Source organism: Globicephala melas, chromosome 13 (assembly GCF_963455315.2).
Source record: "Globicephala melas chromosome 13, mGloMel1.2, whole genome shotgun sequence".
Taxonomy (NCBI): domain Eukaryota; kingdom Metazoa; phylum Chordata; class Mammalia; order Artiodactyla; family Delphinidae; genus Globicephala; species Globicephala melas.
In genome coordinates this window covers 67,651,743-67,671,861 of record NC_083326.1, presented here as the reverse complement: position 1 = coordinate 67,671,861, position 20,119 = coordinate 67,651,743, and the positions used below count along the sequence as shown (strand labels likewise).

The 20,119-nt window shown below is 57.9% G+C and overlaps 2 protein-coding genes across 5 annotated transcripts; one reads left to right on the top strand and one right to left on the bottom strand.

Moving 5' to 3' along the window:
- Positions 1 to 6,031: 6,031 nt before the first annotated feature.
- Positions 6,032 to 11,517, top strand: GAS2L1 (growth arrest specific 2 like 1). 4 transcript variants are annotated; one of them, XM_060310717.2, is made up of 5 exons: positions 6,032 to 6,184; positions 7,107 to 7,776; positions 9,140 to 9,247; positions 9,332 to 9,681; positions 10,206 to 11,517. In XM_060310717.2, the coding sequence occupies exons 2-5, from the start codon at positions 7,126 to 7,128 to the stop codon at positions 11,218 to 11,220; spliced, it is 2,124 nt and encodes a 707-aa protein (XP_060166700.1). In that variant the 5' UTR covers positions 6,032 to 6,184; positions 7,107 to 7,125; the 3' UTR covers positions 11,221 to 11,517. The 4 variants fall into 4 exon arrangements, with proteins under 4 accessions (XP_060166700.1, XP_060166701.1, XP_060166699.1 ...); XM_060310718.2 differs by having other exon boundaries at positions 6,038 to 6,723; XM_030860726.3 differs by having other exon boundaries at positions 6,039 to 7,776; positions 9,332 to 9,428; positions 9,510 to 9,681.
- Positions 11,279 to 14,452, bottom strand: RASL10A (RAS like family 10 member A). Its single transcript, XM_030860743.3, has 3 exons — positions 13,716 to 14,452; positions 12,592 to 12,716; positions 11,279 to 12,308 (listed from the first exon to the last, which is right to left on the bottom strand). Exons 1-3 carry the CDS (start codon positions 13,932 to 13,934, stop codon positions 12,041 to 12,043), a joined length of 612 nt encoding a protein of 203 aa, XP_030716603.1. The 5' UTR covers positions 13,935 to 14,452; the 3' UTR covers positions 11,279 to 12,040.
- Positions 14,453 to 20,119: the final 5,667 nt, after the last annotated feature.

Below are 20,119 nucleotides of genomic sequence, written 5' to 3'. Positions count from 1 at the left end.
GGGGGTTCGAGTGTCACTTTGACCCTGAGCCGTGTCTCAAGGGGACGTCATAGCCCAGGTCTGTCGATTTGCAGTGGGGGGGGGGGGCACTGTGTTGGGTATCCATGGCTGGGAGCCCTCTGAGGGAGCTTTGGGTCACAGGGCCCTCTGAACGCCCCTCCCAGCAGTGGCGGAGTTGGTGGGCCTCTGAGCCTCCACACACTTCAGGACGCAGGTCTGCCTTAGTGACAGTAAAGGAGGGGAACCGTTTTTATATTTCCTACTTAAGTGGTAGTGGTTATTGTGCTTCCTTGATGTTATGGGGTTAGAGTTTTAAAGTTAGGTAAACAGCCTAAAACTAAAATGGAGGCCTTGGTTAAGACTGCCTTGGTTGCCTTGTGTGGGGTCAGAGCACATTTCTGTTGTCGGGGAGGAGATGTGAAGAGCCGTAGACCCATCACCTGTTGGCCTTGTGGTCAGTCTGGTCTCTTCTTGGAGCCGCATGAAGGTAAGTATCCAAAGCAGGCCAGTAGGTTTCAGTCATTCAAAGATCCAAGGCTCTTATCACGTCCATCTGGGAAAAGCCATTTTCCAGGTAAGCAATTGTAACTTAGTCCATAAATGTGTCCCCAGGCAGATGCTCAAGAAACAAACTTAACACACCCACCCAGTCAAAGACAGCTAGTGTCCTAAGGCTCAAGGAGAGATTGTCACCTTCAACCAGGGGAAGGGGCAAGGGTTTGGAGTGAATTTTCCCTACCATCCCCTGCCCAGAGAGAGCAGGGCCTGGGGAAGTGGGTACACTGCTCACAGCACCCTACTGGCCCCACGGTCTGACCATTCACCCCGGGTCTTCTCTCTCCCCAGCCCACCTGGACGTACTTTACATACAACTAACTCTGGTTTCCCGTTTCCTCTTTTTCTGCATTACCAGCCCATTTCCCAAATGAATACGCATTGCGCTTGCACCTTTGGAAAACCCTCCCTTACCCCTCGTTAATCCCCCTCCAGCCACCAAGCCATTTTACTCTTTCCTTGGCATCCACCTCTTCTCCCTTTCTAGAAACCACTTCCAATCGGTCTTGCCTCTGCGGAGACAGTAGCAACCTCCATGTCACCAGATCACTGGTGGTGCCTTCCCAGCCTCTGCTGCCCTCCTTCTCTGCCTGACCTCTAAATACAGGGGCTCCCAGGCTGTGACAGGGCTCCTCTGACCCCTCACTGCTTGGCTGACTGCCCACCCTTCTCCCAAGTGCCAGCTCTTCCCGGGATCTGATGGGCTGAAAGGGCTGGATCCTGCCCCGCACCTCCCTCCACCCCATTCTCAGCAAGTGGAAGAGTTTGTTCCCTCATCCTGAACCTTGGAGTTCCTCATTGACTCCTGTTCTCTCAGACCCCAAAGTAAACCATCAGGCTCTCCAAGACGCAGCACCAAAAACACCCATGCCTCCCACGGCCCTCTCGCAGGGCTCCCAGCTTCCCTCCACCCCTCTAGCCCTTACCCCATGGAGGCTGACCGACCTCACCATTCTCAAAACCCTCCGGAGGCTCCTGCCACGCTGGCTATGACCCATGAGATCTGGCCTCCCTCAGGCCCCCATGACCCGAGCTGCCCTCTCTGCCTTCCTCCCCGCAGCCCCGCCACACAGGCCAGTGCTGTTCTTGCAAGGAGCCAAGGACGCTCCCACCTCAGTCTTGGCAGGTGTCAGAGCCAGAGTTCACACTCCTGAGGCCTGAACGCACCCACGACATCACCGGGCTGCATCGTGCCAAGTGCACATCAGCCCCTGAGGCAGTGTGAGCACCCCGTGGCTCAGGTGAGGAGATGGGACTTGCCTTCAGGCCCGAGGGGGCTCCTCAGAGCTCTCCCCCTGCGCTCTCCCCCTCCTGACCTGCCGCCCACAGGCATCCTATTTCTAAAGGGCTGGGTGCCCGGTCCACCCCCTCCCCAGCCTGCAGCCCAAGCTAGGGGATCATGAGCAGCCCTCCCAGCAGCTGCTGCAGGGACAGCCACGGAGTGTGACAGGCGTTGCCTAACTCCTGCCCAGAGCTTGAGGACCCCGCGGGGGCAGCCTCGCGTCCCTGGCGCCTAGGCCCAGGGTGGAGGTGCTTATGTCAGGCAGGCCAGGTCCTCTCAGCCAAAAGAAACGTCTGGACTGCACTGACCTCAGATGCCCTCAGGAGGCGTGGGTTCCAAGCCCTGTCTCAAAGGGCCGCGCAGAGCTGGCTGAAGCCTGGGGATGGGGTGGGGAGTGGAAACCGGGTTCCTCACGCTGCTCCCAATTCTCAAGAGCCCCTGGTCAGTCACACTTAGGATAAAAATTTTCCGCACACCCTCGTGGTCCCACAAGGCCACACCCCGCAGACCCAGGCCAAGGCTCAGGGGTCAGTGGGAGACCGATCTCTGCCCCTACGCGTGGACAAAGGCTCACAGGGAGTGGCTCACCTCCAAGGGAGGAAATTGGAGCCAAGGACAGTGCAGTGACAGGGCCTCCCCTAGGCCCAACCACGGGCCCTGGAGCGCCCCATCCTGCCCCGCTCCTGACAGAGCTGCTGGGCGCAGAGTGAGCATGAGCAGAGAGATGGAGGCTGGTGGGAAAGCGGGCGTTCCAGGCTTTCTGGTCCTGCTTCTCCGGGGCACAGGAGGCAGCTCAGGGGAGCTTGGGGTCACTCACCCCGCAGCCGGGGCAGGAGCAGTCGTCATGATTGGACCCACATCTGGACAAAGCATCCTGAAGCCCCCGGCGGGTCACCAACTCATCCTGGGCCATGCTCACAGGTCAGTCTAGCCCAGAGGGCATCGGATGGAACCAGCCAGGATCTGAGCTGCCCAGTGCCAGGGCTGGGGCCTGCCGGCAAGCCCATCGTCCAACCTCCGGCTGCAACCGAGGCCAGCAGGCTGCACCCTAGCACCCAGCAGCTGAGGCTGGAAATCCAGCCATGTGCCCATCGCCCAAGGGCCAGCCCGAGCCTGCACTGGAGCCACAGCATTCTGTACTCAAAGGTGGCCTGTGGGGTCTGTGGGGATGGGCTCAGGACAACCATAGCCCAAACCTCTTGTCCCACCAGTGGTGTCTGTACTTCCCTTGGTCCTGCCAGGAAGAGGAGAGGACGCCTTACGATACAGGGGATCAAAGCCAAGGCCCTCCATGGCCTGGGCCGTGGGTCTGGCCACACCAGTGGGAACCGCACCTGCCATGTGTCCTAGAGTCAGAATATTGGAGTCTCTGGTCTGCAGTGGGCCTCTGTGATGGCAGGCCACAGCTCAGGGGACTGGAGATAGAGAGGAACAATCCCCCCTCGGCTCCTCCTCCTCAGAGGAGCCGTGGATGTATGCCCTGGCTGCACTCGGCTGAGTAATAACATTTTCACAACTCTGTGGTGTGACTGCTGTTGTCCCATTTTACAAACAGTGCAACTGACTCAGGGAGCTTAACCATCTCACCCAATGACCAACAGAAGGGCCTAGGTTCAGTCTGACCTCTCCTGTGTCCAGGGCCCTGCAGAGACACGAGGTAGATATGAGCAGGGGTCAAATTCCTACACAGCTGCTGACCACACACATCCCTTGCCCTCTCTGGGCCTCAGTTTCCCAAAATTGTAAAAGGAGAACACAAAAAAGCATGGAGAATTTAATTACTTAGTTTCCACACCCTGATCTTCCCCTGCCCCATCTGCAGCAATCCTGTCCTCCCCAGGTATCAGCAGCCCCAAACCTGTAACTCTGTCCTCACCTTCACACCCGATTCACCAGCATATTCTATCCGCTTTCCCCTCAAAATACAGCCAGAATCCAACTCCTCTCAACACTGGCACCACCTGGTTTCCTCCAGGGCCCCTGCCCTGTCCACCACAGTACCACAGGGAACCTGTTATGACCTAAGTCAGGTCACACCCCTCCCCTGCTCTAATTCCCTCCCTGGCTCCCAGGTCCCTCAAAAGAGGTGTGGCCCTTCAGCCCCACCTCCATCTGCCTCCATCCAGCCTCACAGACCCCCTCCCTCTTTCTTGAACACACCAGGCACCCGCCTACCTTGACCTTTGCCCTGGCTATTCCCTGAAACTGAAACACTCTCTTTCCAGATATCCACACAGCTCCCTCCCTCACCTTTACTGTTCACTGATCAAAAATTACAGGCCTGGGACTTCCCTGGTGGTCCAGTGGCTAAGACTCCGTTCTCCCAATACAGGTGGCCCGGGTTCAATCCCTGGTCAGGGAACGAGATCCCACATGCCACAACTAAAGATTCCGCATGCTGCAACAAATATCCCTCCTGCCGCAACTAAGACCCAGCGCAGACAAATAAATATTTTTAAAAAAACAAACAGGGACTTCCCTGGTAGCACAGTGGTTAAGAATCCGCCTGCCAATGCAGGGGACAGGGGTTCAATCCCTAGTCTCGGAAGGTCCCACGTGCCGTGAAGCAACTAAGCCCATGAACCACAACTACTGAGTCTGTGCTCTAGAGCCTGTAAGCCACAACTACTGAAGCCCGCGCACCTAGAGCCCATGCTCTGCAATAAGAGAAGCCACCGCAATGAGAAGCCCTCGCACCACAATGAAGAGTAGCCCCCGTGCGCGGCAACTAGAGAAAGCCCTCGCACAGCAACGAAGACCCAACGCAGCCAAAAATAAATACTAAATAAATAAATTTAAAAAAAAAATTGCAGGCCCATCCCACCCCCACTCCTGCTCCCCACTCCCTTCTCCCCAGTGCCTTGTCCCTGTTGCAGCCCAGGAGCCACCTCTAGACTGTGAGCCTGGGAGCTGGCTCTGTTTTGTTCCCTGCTTTTTGCTCTTGGTTTTGCAGTGCCAAAAGACACAGCACCCAGTAGGCTCCATGTCAATGTCAGCCGTTAGTTACTACTTCTAGACACGGGCCTTCCTCACTCTACAGTGGATGGAGTGGGCTGTGGAGAGGGTAGAGTGGGACCTGCACGACCTGGGTATTGGGGTAAGAGCCCACCTTTTGAAAGGTCACAAGGACTCAGTGAGATGATGTGAGCAGCCTGCCACCAGGAGGTCAGGCACATAGTAGGTAACAAATGCCCCCATCCTTGAATGAAGGTATTCCCATAATAGTCATTGTTCAAATCCCTGCGCCACCAGCTACTCTCCTGACTCAGCCCAAGTTTGGGCATGAGTGTCCCTCATAGAGGTGACTCATTGTTTCCTTCAGGTCAAGGGCACACAGCTGGCCTGGCACACAGTAGGAGCTTTATTAAAGCTCTGAGCATTGGGCGGTTGGTGGTGGTGCTTCCCCGCAGCAGCCCCGCCTGGCCAGTGAGGCTGCTGCCCAGCCAGGCCTGGTGTCCCCGCCCAACGGCAGCAGGGGCAGGATTTCCCGCTGGTCCCAGCCAGGTCTATCCTGTGCAGCTTGAAAAGAAACCAGTGGGTCTTAACTCTCCAGAGCCAGGCTGCCGCCTAGCCTCTGCCGTTTATTCCATGGCCCACCCCGATAGCCAGAGGTGGTCCAGGACTGGCCTGTCCCCACTGCAGTGTATGGGCCGCAGCGTCAGAAACGTGGGCCTCAGCCACGGATTCCCCTAACCTGAGGGAGCATTCGATAAGGAGCCAGTGGTTAAGTGGGGGTAAAACGGAGCCATCCTCCCCCTCCCCCAGGCCGGCGTTGCTGATAGGAAGTCCGACACCCAAGGCTGGACGGCCTCATTTATCTGAGCTAAGGAGGTCCACTCCAGCCGGAGGTGACTTGCGTCCCCGGGCCCCTATCGCTTCCTGAGTTCGTCTTGGGAACTGCCCGTTTGTGCTCACCCGGGGAGGCCACTATCTGGGGAGGCAGAGCAACTAGAAACACCCAAACCCCTCCCCAGGAGACCAAGGAGGGTGGAAGGGACCGTGGGGACTAGCCTGACTGGGGATGGGACTTCTGGGCTGGAAGGGTCGCCTGGGGGCCGTGGTCCCGCCTCCGCTCAGGGCTGGGCCGAGTCCCTGGCCCGCTCCGCATCTGGAGACTCCAGCCCCTCCACAGGCCGGGAACAGCGCGTCCCCTTTAAGAGAGCGCGGCCCCGCCCACCCCCTCCGGCCGGATCCAAATTCCAGAGAGGCGGGGCGGAGACTGCAGGCGCTGAGGACGCGGTGGTGGGACAGGGATCCGCTGTAGCTCGGGCGGCGCCTCCCTGCGGCGGCCCGGCCCGGCTCCGGCCCCGCCGGGGCGATGCTCCCCGAGGCCGCGGGATGAGCCAGGTGAGCGCGGGGACCCCCAGCACCCACTGCCCGGCGCACACTGAAGGGGACCTGGCGGCGGCAGCCGCGGGCCTCTGTTCCCCAGGGCTGTGTGACCTTGGGCAGCCCCGCACCCTCTCTGGGCCGAAGCCCAGAGGACAGCCAGGACTGGCGAAGGCCCTTCTGAGTCCCGGCTCACAGGCACCAGCCTGGGGCGCTAGCGAGGCTCCTTGGAGGAGGCGGGCGGGCCAGCCGGCTGCCGGATCAGCAACGCGGGCAGGTCGGCCCCGGCTCCGCCACCCACTGCTCTGTGACCTTGAGCGAGCTCTGCGCCTCAGTTTCCTCATCTGTAAAATGGAGATAATATCACTGCACGCTCAGACCTGGCCAAGGTCACTGCGATTACTTTACTACTGCTGCTGTTCTGTCGTTAGAATGACACAGTCCTTACGGAAGGGAGGCTGAGGGAGGACCTAGGATCTTTCCGGAGGAAGTGGGATCGCCACCAGCCCTCAGCAGTCGACCTAACCCCTCTCTGAGGTCGGACCGGGGTTCCTACTGTGAGTCCAGGGCCGTGGGCTACATCTCTCTAGGGCTCATCTCTTTACCTATCACAGGGGCAGTAAGGATGGGTGCCTCCCTGCCTGGGCAGGAGGACTCTGCCAAGTCTTTCAATCCCCCCTCCCCCAAAGAACCAAGCAGCAAACACTTATGGACACTAAGTCATTTATAAAAATCATCCCATTAGTTCCTATGAGGAAGGTACTATTATTGCATCCATTTTGCAGATGGGAAAATTAAGGCGAAGAGTTTCTCACAGCCAGGGCTCAAACCCAGGCATTTGGTCTGAAACGACAGGCGGGTGCAGGTGGTCAGCGGCATAGCCTGTACTGAGCGCCTGCTGGGTCCTCACAGCCATCCTGACCCGTGTCCCTGCCCACAGTGACTCGGCTGGCCTGGGCATGGCAGACCCCGTGGTGGGCATCGCGGGCTCGGCAGCCAAGAGCGTGCGGCCGTTCCGCTCAAGTGAGGCCTACGTGGAGGCCATGAAGGAGGACCTGGCCGAGTGGCTCAACGCCTTGTATGGCCTGGGTCTGCCCAGCGGTGGCGATGGCTTCCTGACGGGGCTGGCCACGGGCACCACCCTGTGCCAGCATGCCAATGCCGTCACCGAGGCCGCCCGCGCGATGGCCGCCACCCGCCCAGCCCGTGGGGTGGCCTTCCAGGCACACAGCGTGGCACCCGGCTCCTTCGTGGCCCGAGACAATGTGGCCACCTTCATCGGCTGGTGCCGCGCAGAGCTGGGTGTGCCTGAAGTGCTCATGTTTGAGACCGAGGATTTGGTGCTGCGAAAGAACGAGAAAAGCGTGGTGCTGTGCCTGCTGGAGGTGGCGCGGCGCGGGGCCCGCCTCGGCCTGCTGGCCCCTCGCCTCGTGCAGTTCGAACAGGAAATTGAGCAGGAGTTGTGCGCCGCGCCCATGGCCCCCAACGCCCCCAGTGCCGGGGAGGACGCTGCCACCGCTGCTGCTGCTGCTGAGATCGCCACTGCCCCGGGGGCTCCCTCCCGCGGGCCCCGCATGACACCCAGCGACCTACGCAACCTTGATGAGCTGGTGAGTCCCCGAGTGCGTATGCCCGGCGGCCTGGCTTACTCTCCCTTTACCCAGGGACCAGACAGCAGGGTGGTGCCTGCAACCTCCGGGGGCCTATCCTCGTATCTGCAGGACAGCCTGCCCCATGGAAAGAGTGCTTATGTTGAGCACCAAGTGGATACCTGGCCCCAAGGAGTTGAGCAGGCCCAGAGAGGGAGAGGTGCTGGGTGAGGTCACAGGGCCCAGCACGGCCTGGGAGAAAACTCGGGTCCCATTGCACGATCTCCCTGCTTCCTTTCTGTGGTAACCATGCACCAGATAAGTGCTAGGTGTTCCTTCATCCTGGGGGCCGTGTGATTTGAGCCCCTCCTGTATGCCCTCCCTGCGCTCAGCTGCTAGACATTTGCATTCACACCATCACTGAGCTCGAGGTTGAATGGGTGCCTGTGTTGTTTGGTCCTGGGCAAGGCGCTTGGCACACAGTAGGTGCTCAGTGAGTGCCTAGGGAAGCTCCCAGGGGCTCTGCAGGTCCCTCCTTCTCTCCAGGGCCCTGCACACATCACTTATCTGGGAACCCAAGCCTGGAGTAGCTGCTGCTACTGGGGGCTAAAGTCCTTTCAGGAGCTGCAGGATTAGTTCTACCCTGAGCATAGGAGGTGCCAGACCATGACCCCAGCTTCCTCCTCCTCTTCCCGGGACCTAGGTGTCCCTAACACCCACACAGCCGGGCCAAGAGTTTCCTTCTTATCAGGAGGTTAGAACATGATGTCCCCTTCCTGGAGGCGGGTAGCCGGATGGCTGTGGGCAGAGGTTGCCACCCCACCCCATCCTGCACCAGGGTCACCAGAGGCTCCACCTGCTCATTTTCTCAGCAGCTCCGCTGTGGGCAAGGAGGCAGGCGGGCCGCCCACACAGCCAGCCTGGCAGCTCCCAGCCTGGGGGAGCATGTGGGCAGATGTATGCTAGCTGGGCGGGTGGCCTGGTGTGCACGTTGGTGTATGCGTGTGCCCCATATGTCTGTGGCACTCCTGCCTCCATGGGGTGTGGGTCCTGCCTCCACCCCAAACCTGGCCTCTCTGTGGCCTGCCTCCACCCCACACCTGGCCTCTCTGTGGGTCTCAACATTCATGTCTGTGAAGTGGGCGAGGGGGAGTGAGGACTCCCCCAGGGCTCAGGGACTTGAAGAATGTGCCTTGTTGGGGTCCCAGGCCCTGGCCCAACCACAGTCCCTCCATCTTTTCCTAGTCAGCTCCCTGACCCCTGGTAGCCAAAGGGGAAGGAGAGCTTCCAGAAGGACTTAATTCCTTCTGACCCTGGAGTTGCTGACATTGGGCCAGGGGAGGAGTGACCTGACCCCTGACCTCCAGCCTCTCTCTGGCTTCAGGTGAGAGAGATCTTGGGGTGCTGCACCTGCCCAGACCAGTTTCCCATGATCAAAGTCTCGGAGGGGAAGTACCGCGTGGGAGACTCCAGTCTGCTCATCTTTGTGCGGGTGAGAGCCAGGGGCTACCTGAGCAGGTGGCAGCCTGGGAGGTGGGGGGGCAGGCCGTGACCTGCCCACGCTGGGCTGCCACAGGTGCTGAGAAGCCACGTGATGGTGCGCGTGGGCGGCGGCTGGGACACGCTGGAGCACTACCTGGACAAGCACGACCCCTGCCGCTGCTCCTCCACGGGTCAGTGCCCACGGCGGGGGCGGGGGGGGGGCACCTCTGTGGCCCCACCTCTCATGCGCCACCCGTCCTCTCTCCCTGCAGCCCACCGCCCACCCCAGACGAGGGCCCGCACCTTCTCCCCACAGCGGGTGTCGCCCACCCGAAGCCCCCGAGCTGGTAGCCCAGCCTCCGGGGGTGAGCGCAGGGGCTCCCGCCCGGAGGTGACACCCATTAGCTTACGCAGCTCGAAGGAGGGGCCCGAGACCCCGCTCAGGTGAGAAGCAGGAGGACGCGGGGTGAGGGGTCCAGGGGGTGGGGGTGGGGGTGCCCGCCCTGGCCTGGATGACTGTGCTCCGTGATTCACACCCTGGGAAAAGTTCCCGGGGGTGGGGAGGTGGCGGCAGGCCCGGCTTCCCGTCTCCATGGCAACCCAACCAAACGAACAACACAGCTGGGCGGGCCTTGGGGGCTGGGTGGTGGCCAGTCCAACCCTGCTTCCCGATGGCCTGCCCAGGAAACTGGAGGCCCGGGGAGGGGGAGCTTAGGGCCTTACTTCTTCTGCTGCCTTGGGGCGGCGGGGGTGGCCGTGGCTGCAGGAAGCTGTGGCAGAGCCTCTCACTTCTCCCTGGAAGTCCCCAGGGCAACAGACACCCTTGGCACTCCCGTCACCACACCACAGGTGCCTCTCCCACCCCCCGCCCCAACCACGCGGCTGCTGGTTCCTTACTCTTCCTGCCCTTTCTGCACGCCAGTCCCCTCCGCGTTGCCCCAGCTCGCTCTCTTGCTCCCCTGCCCCAGGGCCCGGGACCAGCTGCCCCCCCACCCCCGCTCCCGCCGCTACTCCGGGGACAGCGATTCCTCAGCCTCCTCAGCCCAGAGCGGCCCCCTTGGTGCCCGCAGTGAAGACTCAGGCACTGGCCCCCGACGGGAACGGCCCAGCCGTCGGGTGACCACAGGCACTCCGGCCTCCCCGAGACGCCCCCCCGGCCCGCGCAGCCAGTCCCGAGACCGGCTGGATCGGGGGCGGCCGCGTGGGGCCCCAGGAGGCAGAGGAGGCCAGCTGTTGGGCCCCAGCCCTGCCCGGCGGGCCCGGAGCCAGAGCCGTGAAGAGCAGGCTGTGCTGCTGGTGCGTCGGGACCGAGATGGGCAGCACTCATGGATGCCACGGGGCAGGAGCAGCCCCCAGACTCCCCGTGCCCACAGCCCCGCAGCCCCCCGGCCTCCCCGGGTCCCCAGCCCCAGTCCAGAGTTGAGCACCACCCCGGCCAGTGTCTTCCGCACACCCCTGCAGCTTGACCCAAAGGAGGAGCAGCAACTATTCCAGCGCCTGGAAGAGGAGTTCCTGGCCAATGCCCGAGCGCTTAAGGCTGCTGCTGGCGGGACCCCGACGGGACCAGCCCCTGACCTGGTTCGGGCCCCAGACCCTCCAGCTCCTGACTCAGCCTACTGTTCCTCCAGCTCCTCCTCTTCGTCCCTCAGCGTTCTGGGTGGCAAGTGTGGCCAACCCGCAGACTCTGGCAGGATGGCCAATGGGCTGCCCGGGCCCCGAGGCCCAGCTCTGTCTAGCTCTTCCGATGAAGGCAACCCCTGCCCCGGTGTAGGGGGCCCACCAGATGCACCTGGGAGCCCCATGGCCGGCCCAGAGCCCCTGAGGACCTGGGCACGAGGCCGGATGGACACACAGCCAGACCGAAAACCCTCACGCATCCCCACCCCGAGGGGCCCCCGCCGCCCATCTGGACCCACGGAGTCCAGGGCCTGGCATGCCCTGCAGTCAGTCAGCCCAAGGGCTGAGCCAGATTCCTGGATGTGATGGACCAGCCCAGCTGCCCCCAGTCCCCCATTCCTTCTCCTTTTCCTTTGTGGCCTTAACCCCTCTGCATCAGGGAGTCCCCCCTGCCTCTTGGGGACCAGACCTCATGGGACCAGACCCCTTGGGACCACATGGCACAATGGGACCTCTGTTGTACATTCCGGTTGGGGGATGAGCATTGCTATTTAATTACTAATATTATTGAATGCCTTAGAGGGGGCTGGGCCAGCCCAATAAGGACCCTTCCTGCGGTCCTGTGGCCCTGCAGAGCCTGACAGTAAAGTTTTGTTCCAGCTACTTGCGTCTGCTTCTTGGGGACTCAGCCTTGGGGCCATCACACCCATTTGGGGGCCCTCATTACAGGTTGGATTCTGGAGTTAATTGCCAGGGGGCAACGCCTGGCAGCTCTGACCTTCACGCTTAAGATTATCCTGCCATCCCAGAAGTGCCAGGTGCACTTGAGTTGTTTCCCCCTTTATTTCCTCCTGAGAGGCGGGATTTAACTGTTTGTCCAATGGAACTCCAAGAGCAGTCTGAGAGCTTCCAATCAGATGCATAACCACGTCCCTTCCATCCAATGGGATCGTGACCCAATGAGGTCCCAGAAAGGACTGTCCAATGGGGCCTAGCTGGGTCCAATGAGATTCAAAGAGAAGCCTGTCGCCCAGGAGACTGGGTGGGAGTGTTCCTCAGCCAATCAGAGAGGAGGCTGTCCTGTCCAATCCGAGAGAAGTTGGGCAATCTCGTCCAATCCGGGTCCCCAGTTGTTCCAGTCAAATGGAGGACCCCTCCCCGCCATCGGTCGTGTCGTCCAATTCAATCACATGAGGCTGCAGCGCGCCGGATGCAGCGCACCCTGCAGGCGCAGAGCCGGATGCGCAGGGCGTGCGCGCACCAAAGCGCAGCGCAGCAGCTCGCGGAAGAGACGCAGCACGTGCCAATTGTACTTGGCCGAGCACTCGAGGTATCCACAGCGCCAGCCCCTGCGCACTAGCGCAGCCAGTGCGCGCCGAGGCCCGAACCGCAGCCGCTGCCGGTCCCGCTTGTTGCCCACCACAAGGATGGGCGCCTCGGGTGCGCCCGCCGGCCTGGGGGCCAAATGGGAAAAAGGGTCGCGGTGCCACGGACCCCATGGCCGGAGAATCCCCCCAAGTGGGTATATACATTCCCCTCTTGCGGCCAGAGACCCCCCAGCAAATTACCAGAACCACAAAGACACAAAGACCCAGGCCTAAAGACCGCATAGGGCTAGAGGCCAGGCCCGGAAGGCCTGAGACCAGGCCCAAGATGGCGGAAGAACCCCCTCACTCACCTCAGGCAAAGGCCTGGCCAGACCCGCAAACACTCCCCTCCGCCCCGCTGCTCACCTACCTGGTCTCCGCGATGCGCTGTCGCAGCGCCTTCACATAGTCAAAGCTGTCTGGGCTGCAGATATCATAGACGAGCACGAAGGCGTCCGTGTCCTGCAAGCTCCAGTCTTTAGGGTCCGGCCACTCCTGGGGGCGGGAGGCAAGAATTTGCCGGAGCCCCCCCTTCCCACTCTCCCATGTCCAGTCCTCCAGCAGGGGCCTTGACGCTAAACCCACTGTCCTTACGGACGCTGGGGTATGAATTTCAAAACCGTGCCTGAAGCCGGTCAGCCCTCAACCCTCTTTCACTCTGGGTCTCCTCTCCCCTCACTCCTATCTTCTTCCTCCTCCTCCAGTTTCCCACAGTTCAACTCGGGACAAACCCCACCCCTCCCCAGACCCCCTCCTTGGTAGTTATGCCTCAGCCTAATTCCAAAGCCCTTGGCCGGTGTTCCCCCAGCCCGCAGAGACCACTAATTAGCGGCAGCTGTACACGTTTAGGCCTTTGGCCTAAGCACATGCTGCTCTTTCCACCTGGAATGCTTCCACTACTTCTTTTCATCAAAAGTTCACTCATCCTTCCAGGTTTAGCCCAAATGCCACCCCCTCCAGGAAGCCCTGCTTAATCCTGCCTGCTCCTTCCTCTTCACCTCTCGAAGGCATCAGCTCCAAGGATTCAAAGTCTGTCCTGGACTTTGCAAAATTACTAGACGAGTCTTTGCTGCAGGTCACAGGAATGAGGGAACAGAGAATGATCCCCCTAGAAAGTACACCACTATGTCTGGCTTCAACCTCTCCCAGTGCGGCTCTGCTCAAGGCCCCAGACCCACAACGCTCACCCTCAGGGAGGCAGGACCATGCTCCCCCACGCACGGATCCCCACCCACCAGCGGAGGCAGGCAAATAGAGAGGCACTTAAGCGAGCTAGAAAAAGCCACCTTGCAAACTCGCCGGGTCTCGGGCCTGATTTTGGGCAACTTCAGGCCAGCAGAAGGGGTGAGACACACAAACGCAAGGACACACATTCATTCTTCGGCCCATGAACACAGTCGGGCACCCCTGGGCCGTCCACGCGGACTCGCACGTGTGTACCGAGCACCCACACACATGCTGTCACACGCCCCTGCCCACTCCTCGAGCTGCTACCTCTAGCCCCCCGGGGCTCTGACCGGGGCCAGCACCGTCGCCGTCGCGGATGCTCAGGTCGTAGACGGCGCCGTCGAGCAGCACCGCGGGCCGGTAGAGGCGCGGCCCGTCCGTGGGCCGGTGGCGCTCGGGGTAGTCACCGAACAGGAACTGGCGGATGATGGCTGTCTTGCCCACGCCCGGGGCGCCCAGCACCGCCACCCGCAGGCTGCCCCCCATGGCCCGCGCGTGCTGCCGCGCCCCGCGCTGAGAAGCCTCATGGGCCGACGCCGCTCGGCGCGCGCCGCGCGCACTGCCCGGTACGCCCCGGCCCTGCCGCGCTCCTCATCGCCCCTCGGAGCACCCGGGGCCCAGGGAGGCCAGGCCGGAGGACGCAACTGGCGGTGGGCGGGCAGACAGACAGCAGAGCAGGCCGACGGAAGACGTGAGAGCAGCTCCGGCGGGTGCCAAGCTCGGAAGAGAACAGACCGAACGCGCCGCGCACAGACACGGCCTCCTCTCGCAGCGCGACTGGAGGCGCCGCCCGCAGCGCGGGGCACCGAGGTCGGACCCCCTGCTTGGGTCCCGCGGCGGAGAGGGGCGCTGGGGGCGGCACTGCCTCTCGGCGCCTCCGTCCCTCTGTCCTTATCTGGCTCCGGCGCCCGGAGTCGCCGCCCCAGCCGGCGGCGCGAGAAAGCGAGCGAGCGGAGCCTCCCGGAGGCGGCGATGAGGTAACCGCCTGCCCGCCCGCCCCTCCCACCTCCCCCCTACCCGCCCGGGACGCCCCTCCCGGGAAGGGTCGCGGGAAGGTGACTGGGACTCGGGGAGCCCGGGGAGGGACCCAGCCCCCTCTGCGTTCCGCACTCCTGTCACCCGCTCCAAAATAGAAGTCCCTTCCCGCCCACATCCTTGTCCCCTCCTCCAAACACCGCTCCCCCAAGCTGGCTCCTCACAAATCCGGCCCGCTGGAGTCAGGGCGCCCGGGTCGGATCCAGCCCAGCTGTGTGACCTTGGACGAGTTGCCGCACTGCGCCGGCTCTGCTCCACATCCATCAAACGCAGACACCGTTTCTTGAGAACCTACTACGTGCCAAGCCCTATACTAAGATATGTGATCCTTGAATCAAAGCCTCAACCTGGTGTCTCTGAGAGAGGAAAAGAAAACTAAGGCTGGAGAGGGGACTCTCCGAGGTTGGGAGGCAGTGGGTGGCCCCTGACCCGCCGCCCTGCGGTCTCTTCTGAGGAGTTCTCCCACCTCCCTCCTGCCCACAGGGGTAAATGGCCAGCACTAAATAACATGTCAAATGGCATCATGGAGGGCGGCGTGGGACAAAGGGTGCTGAACCCGGCATGCACCAGGTCCCAGCAGCTCAGCCCCAAATCCCTGTCCCAACAATGCTGAAAGATCCAGAAATTGGTCGACACCACTTTCGTCATAGCTAAGGCCAAATTTTCTGCCTATGTCTCCACTGTAGCTTCCCTCAAACCCTGCAGCCTCCACGCCAGATTCTCAGAGCCCAAATCCCTCCCTGGAGCTGGCCGGAAGCTCCTTCCCCATCAAGGCTTGGGAAGTCTGGGTTTACCAGCCCCATCCTCTGCCTCTGCTTGCCTACCCCCTACAGTGGGGGGCTCCCACATCTCTGATGCCCAGGTACTGGGGGAAATGCACAGGCATGTCTGTTTCTGCACTGAACAAGGGTTTTTCTTATCTGTCTCTTCAACAAACATCTCCAATCTTACTGCTTGCCAGGATGCTGAGATAGGTTTTTTAAAAAGTCCTGCCTTAAGAGAGAACGTTCTAGGGATGGGATGCAGGAATTGTAAGAGCACAGACAACATGCCCACCCTAGCCTGGGAGAAGTGGGAGAGGGAGAAGGAGCTGAGTCTTGAAGTGGAGAGTGGGGTTCATCCTCCTGGGAGCAGGCGATGGTACCTGGATCAGGGATATGGGTCTGCTCTCACTATTCTTCTCAGCCACTAGGGAGAGCAGAGCCAGAGTTGTGGCTACATCTGACAGGTGTTCTAGGTCTTCAGGCCCAGTGAGTGGGGACCCTTGGCTTTATTTTACTTTCTGCTGTGATTTTTCCCTTCACCCGATTTCCCCTCTGACTTTTTAACTTTTCAGGCATCTGGGTTTTGTGAGCCGCCTCAGTTCCTTTGGGGAACAAGGCAGGGAGTAAATAAACTAGGCACCACTTTCCCTGTTGGCACTCAGCAGGGTGTGGGGCTGACATCATTATGGTCTTCCTTGGGGCACTCGGGACCACCAACCCCTGCCTGGAGCACCCTCCCTCCCACACGTGGGAGCCAGCTCTGGGTGTCCTGGAAACCTTCCTTGCTTCACTTTCTGACAGAGAGCCCTTTTCTTGGGTAGGGCTTCTTTGGGAACCACAGACAGGGCTGTGTGTGAGGCATCTCAGGGACCTAGCGTGTGGTTTTTGGAGTGATGGAAGACACTCTGGACAGAGTACGTCCAAAAGCTCCCACAAAGTCGTCCACACTCCACAGGGGTGACACATTCCCAAGGGAAGTCTCCCATCAGTATCACTAGCAGCCATTCCCATTTATCAAGGACCTGTGGGGAATTCCCTGGTGGTCCAGTGGTTAGGACTCCAAACTTCCACTGCAGTGAGCATGGGTTCGATCCCTGGTCGGGTCGGGGAAATAAGATCCCACAAGCCACAAGGTGCAGCCAAAAAAAAAAAAAGGACCTGTGATGTGCCAAGCCTTGACTGTAGCTATGCTCATTGAGGCCCAAAGGGATGAGCAGGAAAGTGGCAGCACAGGGACCAGAACCCAGGACCTTAGGCCACTGAAGCTGACTTTCTGAGAAGCCCAACTTCATTGGGGCTCAGAGACCAGAAGGGCTTCAGGAGGAGGTCAGCTGGAGCCTAGGGCCCTGTAGGGAGGGACTCTGAGGAGGCCCCTGTCACTGTGGGAGCTGAGCTGAGACAGAAGTGGGCCGCCCAGGGCCAGGCTTCCCAAAGACTAGCTAGCCAGAGAACTCGGGCTGCCTGTTGGCCACTGCCTGACATTTGCCCAAAAGGTTTCTTCCCATCCGGCCTGATTCCAGACCTTCTCTGGGGTTGAGCACCGTGGACCATGTCCAGCTCCCAGGGGTATTTGCTCTGGACTCCTCTCACCCAGCCATCTGCGTCAGTCCACTGACCATTAATCATAGTCTGTCCTGCCTGTTAATCACTTGTCCCAGCTTAACTCACTCCCCCAGAGTCCTGATGGGGGGAACCCTTACCATTTGGATGCCTCATGCACAGTGGGTCCTTGGTGGCCATCGTAAGGCTGCCCATTGATTGTAGCCAGTCAGCTCCTTGAATGCCATGGGGTTTTATAACCATCAGGACACAAGGAGGCAGCACAGGGCAGGGCTTCCAGGCCTCTGGAGTGAGACCTCTAGGGTTTGAAACCTCCTTCCTGGAGGGGTGTCATCTGCACAAGTTATTTAAACTCTCTGAACCTCAGTTTCCTTCTCTAAAGGGGATAATAATGGTCTTGACTTCATATAGTTGTTGTGGGATGAAATGAGATGATACAAAGAGGAAAACAAGACAATTTAGTAAGGCTGGTGGGGGGACTAAGTTTGTACATATAAAATAATTTCATTTTATATGCTAGTTTACAAACTATAACGGAGGCATATGTGTGTACACACAGGTAAGTATGTAGACAGATATTTCCTAGTTCTGTCTGCCGAAAGGGCCTAGAAGTGCCACCCCAAGAGCAACACACACACCCAGCACCCAGATCTTGGTTTCTAATTCTGTTCTCCAGGCTTCCTGGAAAATGGCTGATGCTAGGGTTGGAGCAGGATGAATAAAAGATGAGCCTGGAGCATCTTATAGTACTGGAAAGTAAGGAAGTGCTCAAAAGAAGCCAAAGGATGGGGGCATGTCAAAGAGACACAGAGCCTACTTGAAAGAGCTCCCAATAGCCAAAGCTTAAAAAATTTAAGCAAAAAAAATAAATAATGCACTTTTGGATTAAACCCAAATTATAAAATAAATATCCATGAGTCCAGACTGATATAAAATGATTGAATTAATACATAAATGCAGGAGAAGAAACAAATTTTCCTTACAGAAGAATTCCAAACATTTTATGTAGCTGCTCCCTGCCCCCACGCTCTTTCCCAGAGTGTAGGCTGCACTTCGTGACTTGCTTCTGAAGAACAGTGTGTGGAAAGGGGAGAAAGTAACTTCGCAGTGGAGACCACTGGAAACACTACCTCGGCAAAGTGATCCAGGCTGATGTGACGGCGATAACTCACGTCGATAGTGTGGACCCCTGATACGATGGGACGAGAAGGGCGCCTCCCTTGTCTCCTTCCTAAAAACCTGTAACCCCAGTCTAACTGTGAGAAAAACATCAGACAGACCCAAGTTGAGGGACAGTCTACAAAATACCTGACCAGCACTCCTCGGAATGGTTAAGGTCATGACAAACAAAGAAAGTCTCAGAAACTATCACAAAACTAAGGAGACTCAGGAAACATGACAACCACATGGAACGTGGGATCTGGGAACAGAACGAAGACATGAGTGGGAAAACTAGTGAAAACTGAATAAAGTCTGGAGTTTAGTTTTAAAATTATATGTTATATAATTTGTTATTTATTTTATATTATAAATATATATTATTCTTATTCTTGTGTATTATATATTAATAAACATTTACATCATAAACATATATATATAGAAAAGAATAGAAAAGATCCCATTTACAAAAGGAACAAAAAAATAGAAAAAACTCATGTATCTATGAAGAATAAATGTGCATGCAAGACTTTTTTTTTTTCTGGCACACCACAGCTTGCAGGGATCAAACCCGGGCCCTGGCAGTGAAAGCGCCAAGTCCTAACCACTGGACTGCCAGGGACTTCCGCATGCGAGAACTTTTAAATGAAGAAAACTTAAAAGGTTATAAAGGACTTCCCTGGTGGAGCAGTGGTTAAGAATCCACCTGCCAATGCAGGAGACACGGGTTCAATCCCTGGTCCAGGAAGATCCCACATGCCACGGAGCAACTAAGCCTGTGCACCACAACTACTGAGCCTGCGCTCTAGAGCTCGCGAGCCACAACTACTGAGCCTGTGCTCTAGAGCCTGTGCTCCACAACAAAAGAAGCCACCGCAATGAGAAGCCCATGCACACAATGAAGAGCAGCCCCTGCTCGCCGCAACTAGAGAAAACCCACGCGCAGCAACAAAGACCCAACGCAGCCAAAAATAAATAAGTTTATATATAAAAAAAAAAAGGTTATAGAGACGTAAAAGAAAGCATGAACCAATGGAAAGGCATCTACTCCTATATTTGGATGTACAGAGTAATACTATTATTATTATTTGTTTTGGGTTTTTTTTAAAATTTATTTTGTTTATTTGTTTGTTGTTCCACGGCATGTGGGATCTTCCCAGACCAGGGCTCGAACCCGTGTCCCTTGCGTTGGCAGGCAGATTCTTAACCACTGTGCCACTAGGGAAGTCCAGATTAATATTATTAATATTATTATCCTCACATCGTTTTGAGGATGTCAATTCTCCATAAGTTAATATAAACATTTGATGTGATCCAAATAAAAACAATACCATCATTAAAAAAAAAGAAACTTAGTTCTAAAGTTCAAATGGGACCAAAAGGGTGAATAAGAGGGTACTATAAATTATGAAAATATAAAGGTACAATACTTTTTAAAAAACTCAGTGGTGGGGAGTTCTCTGGTGGCCTAGTGGTTAGGATTCTGGACTTTCACTGCCATGGCCTGGGTTCAATATCTGGTTGGGGAAGATTCCGCAAGCCACACGATACAGCCAAACAAAAACAAAAACAAACAGAAACAAATGCAATGACCGATGAATAGACAAATTCTCTGGTACTGAACAGAGTCCAGAAAAGCACTGATATATATGTGGAAATTTAGTATATGATACAAATGATATTTCAGATCTGTGGGGAAAAGATGAATTATACAGTAAATGGTGTGGAAACAACTACGTAACCATCTGGGAAAAGAAAGTTGAATCCCTACCTCGTTCCTAACATAAAGCCCACATGGAACAGGCTCAAAATGCAAAAACTGAGATGAGACAAGCACTGGGAAGAAAGAAGAGATTAGGACTTCCCTGGTGGTGCAGTGGTTAAGCGTCCACCTGCCAAAGCAGGGTACACGGGTTCAAGCCCTCGTCCAGGAAGATGCCACATGCTGCAGAGCAACTAAGCCCGTGTGCCACAACTACTGAGCCTGAGCTCTAGAGCCCGTGAGCCACAACTACTGAGCCCGCATGCCAAAACTACTGAAGCCCACACGCCTAGAGCCCGTGCTCCACAACAAGAGAAGCCACTGCCACGAGAAGCCCGTGCACTGCAACGAAGAAGTAGCCCCCGCCTGCCGCAACTAGAGAAAGCCCGCGC

What these genes read in the sequence shown, in the direction of transcription:
- RASL10A (XM_030860743.3), bottom strand. Translation starts at nt 13,934, where the DNA reads ATGGGGGGCAGCCTGCGGGTGGCGGTGCTGGGCGCCCCGGGCGTGGGC. An exon ending in AGAGCCCCGGGGGGCTAGAG is followed by an intron (nt 12,717 to 13,715) that starts GTAGCAGCTCGA and finishes TCCCGCCCCCAG; the next exon opens with GAGTGGCCGGACCCTAAAGA. An exon ending in CAGCGCATCGCGGAGACCAG is followed by an intron (nt 12,309 to 12,591) that starts GTAGGTGAGCAG and finishes TTTGGCCCCCAG; the next exon opens with GCCGGCGGGCGCACCCGAGG.
- GAS2L1 (XM_060310717.2), top strand. Translation starts at nt 7,126, where the DNA reads ATGGCAGACCCCGTGGTGGGCATCGCGGGCTCGGCAGCCAAGAGCGTG. An exon ending in GTCTGCTCATCTTTGTGCGG is followed by an intron (nt 9,248 to 9,331) that starts GTGAGAGCCAGG and finishes GGGCTGCCACAG; the next exon opens with GTGCTGAGAAGCCACGTGAT. An exon ending in GGGCCCGAGACCCCGCTCAG is followed by an intron (nt 9,682 to 10,205) that starts GTGAGAAGCAGG and finishes CCCCTGCCCCAG; the next exon opens with GGCCCGGGACCAGCTGCCCC.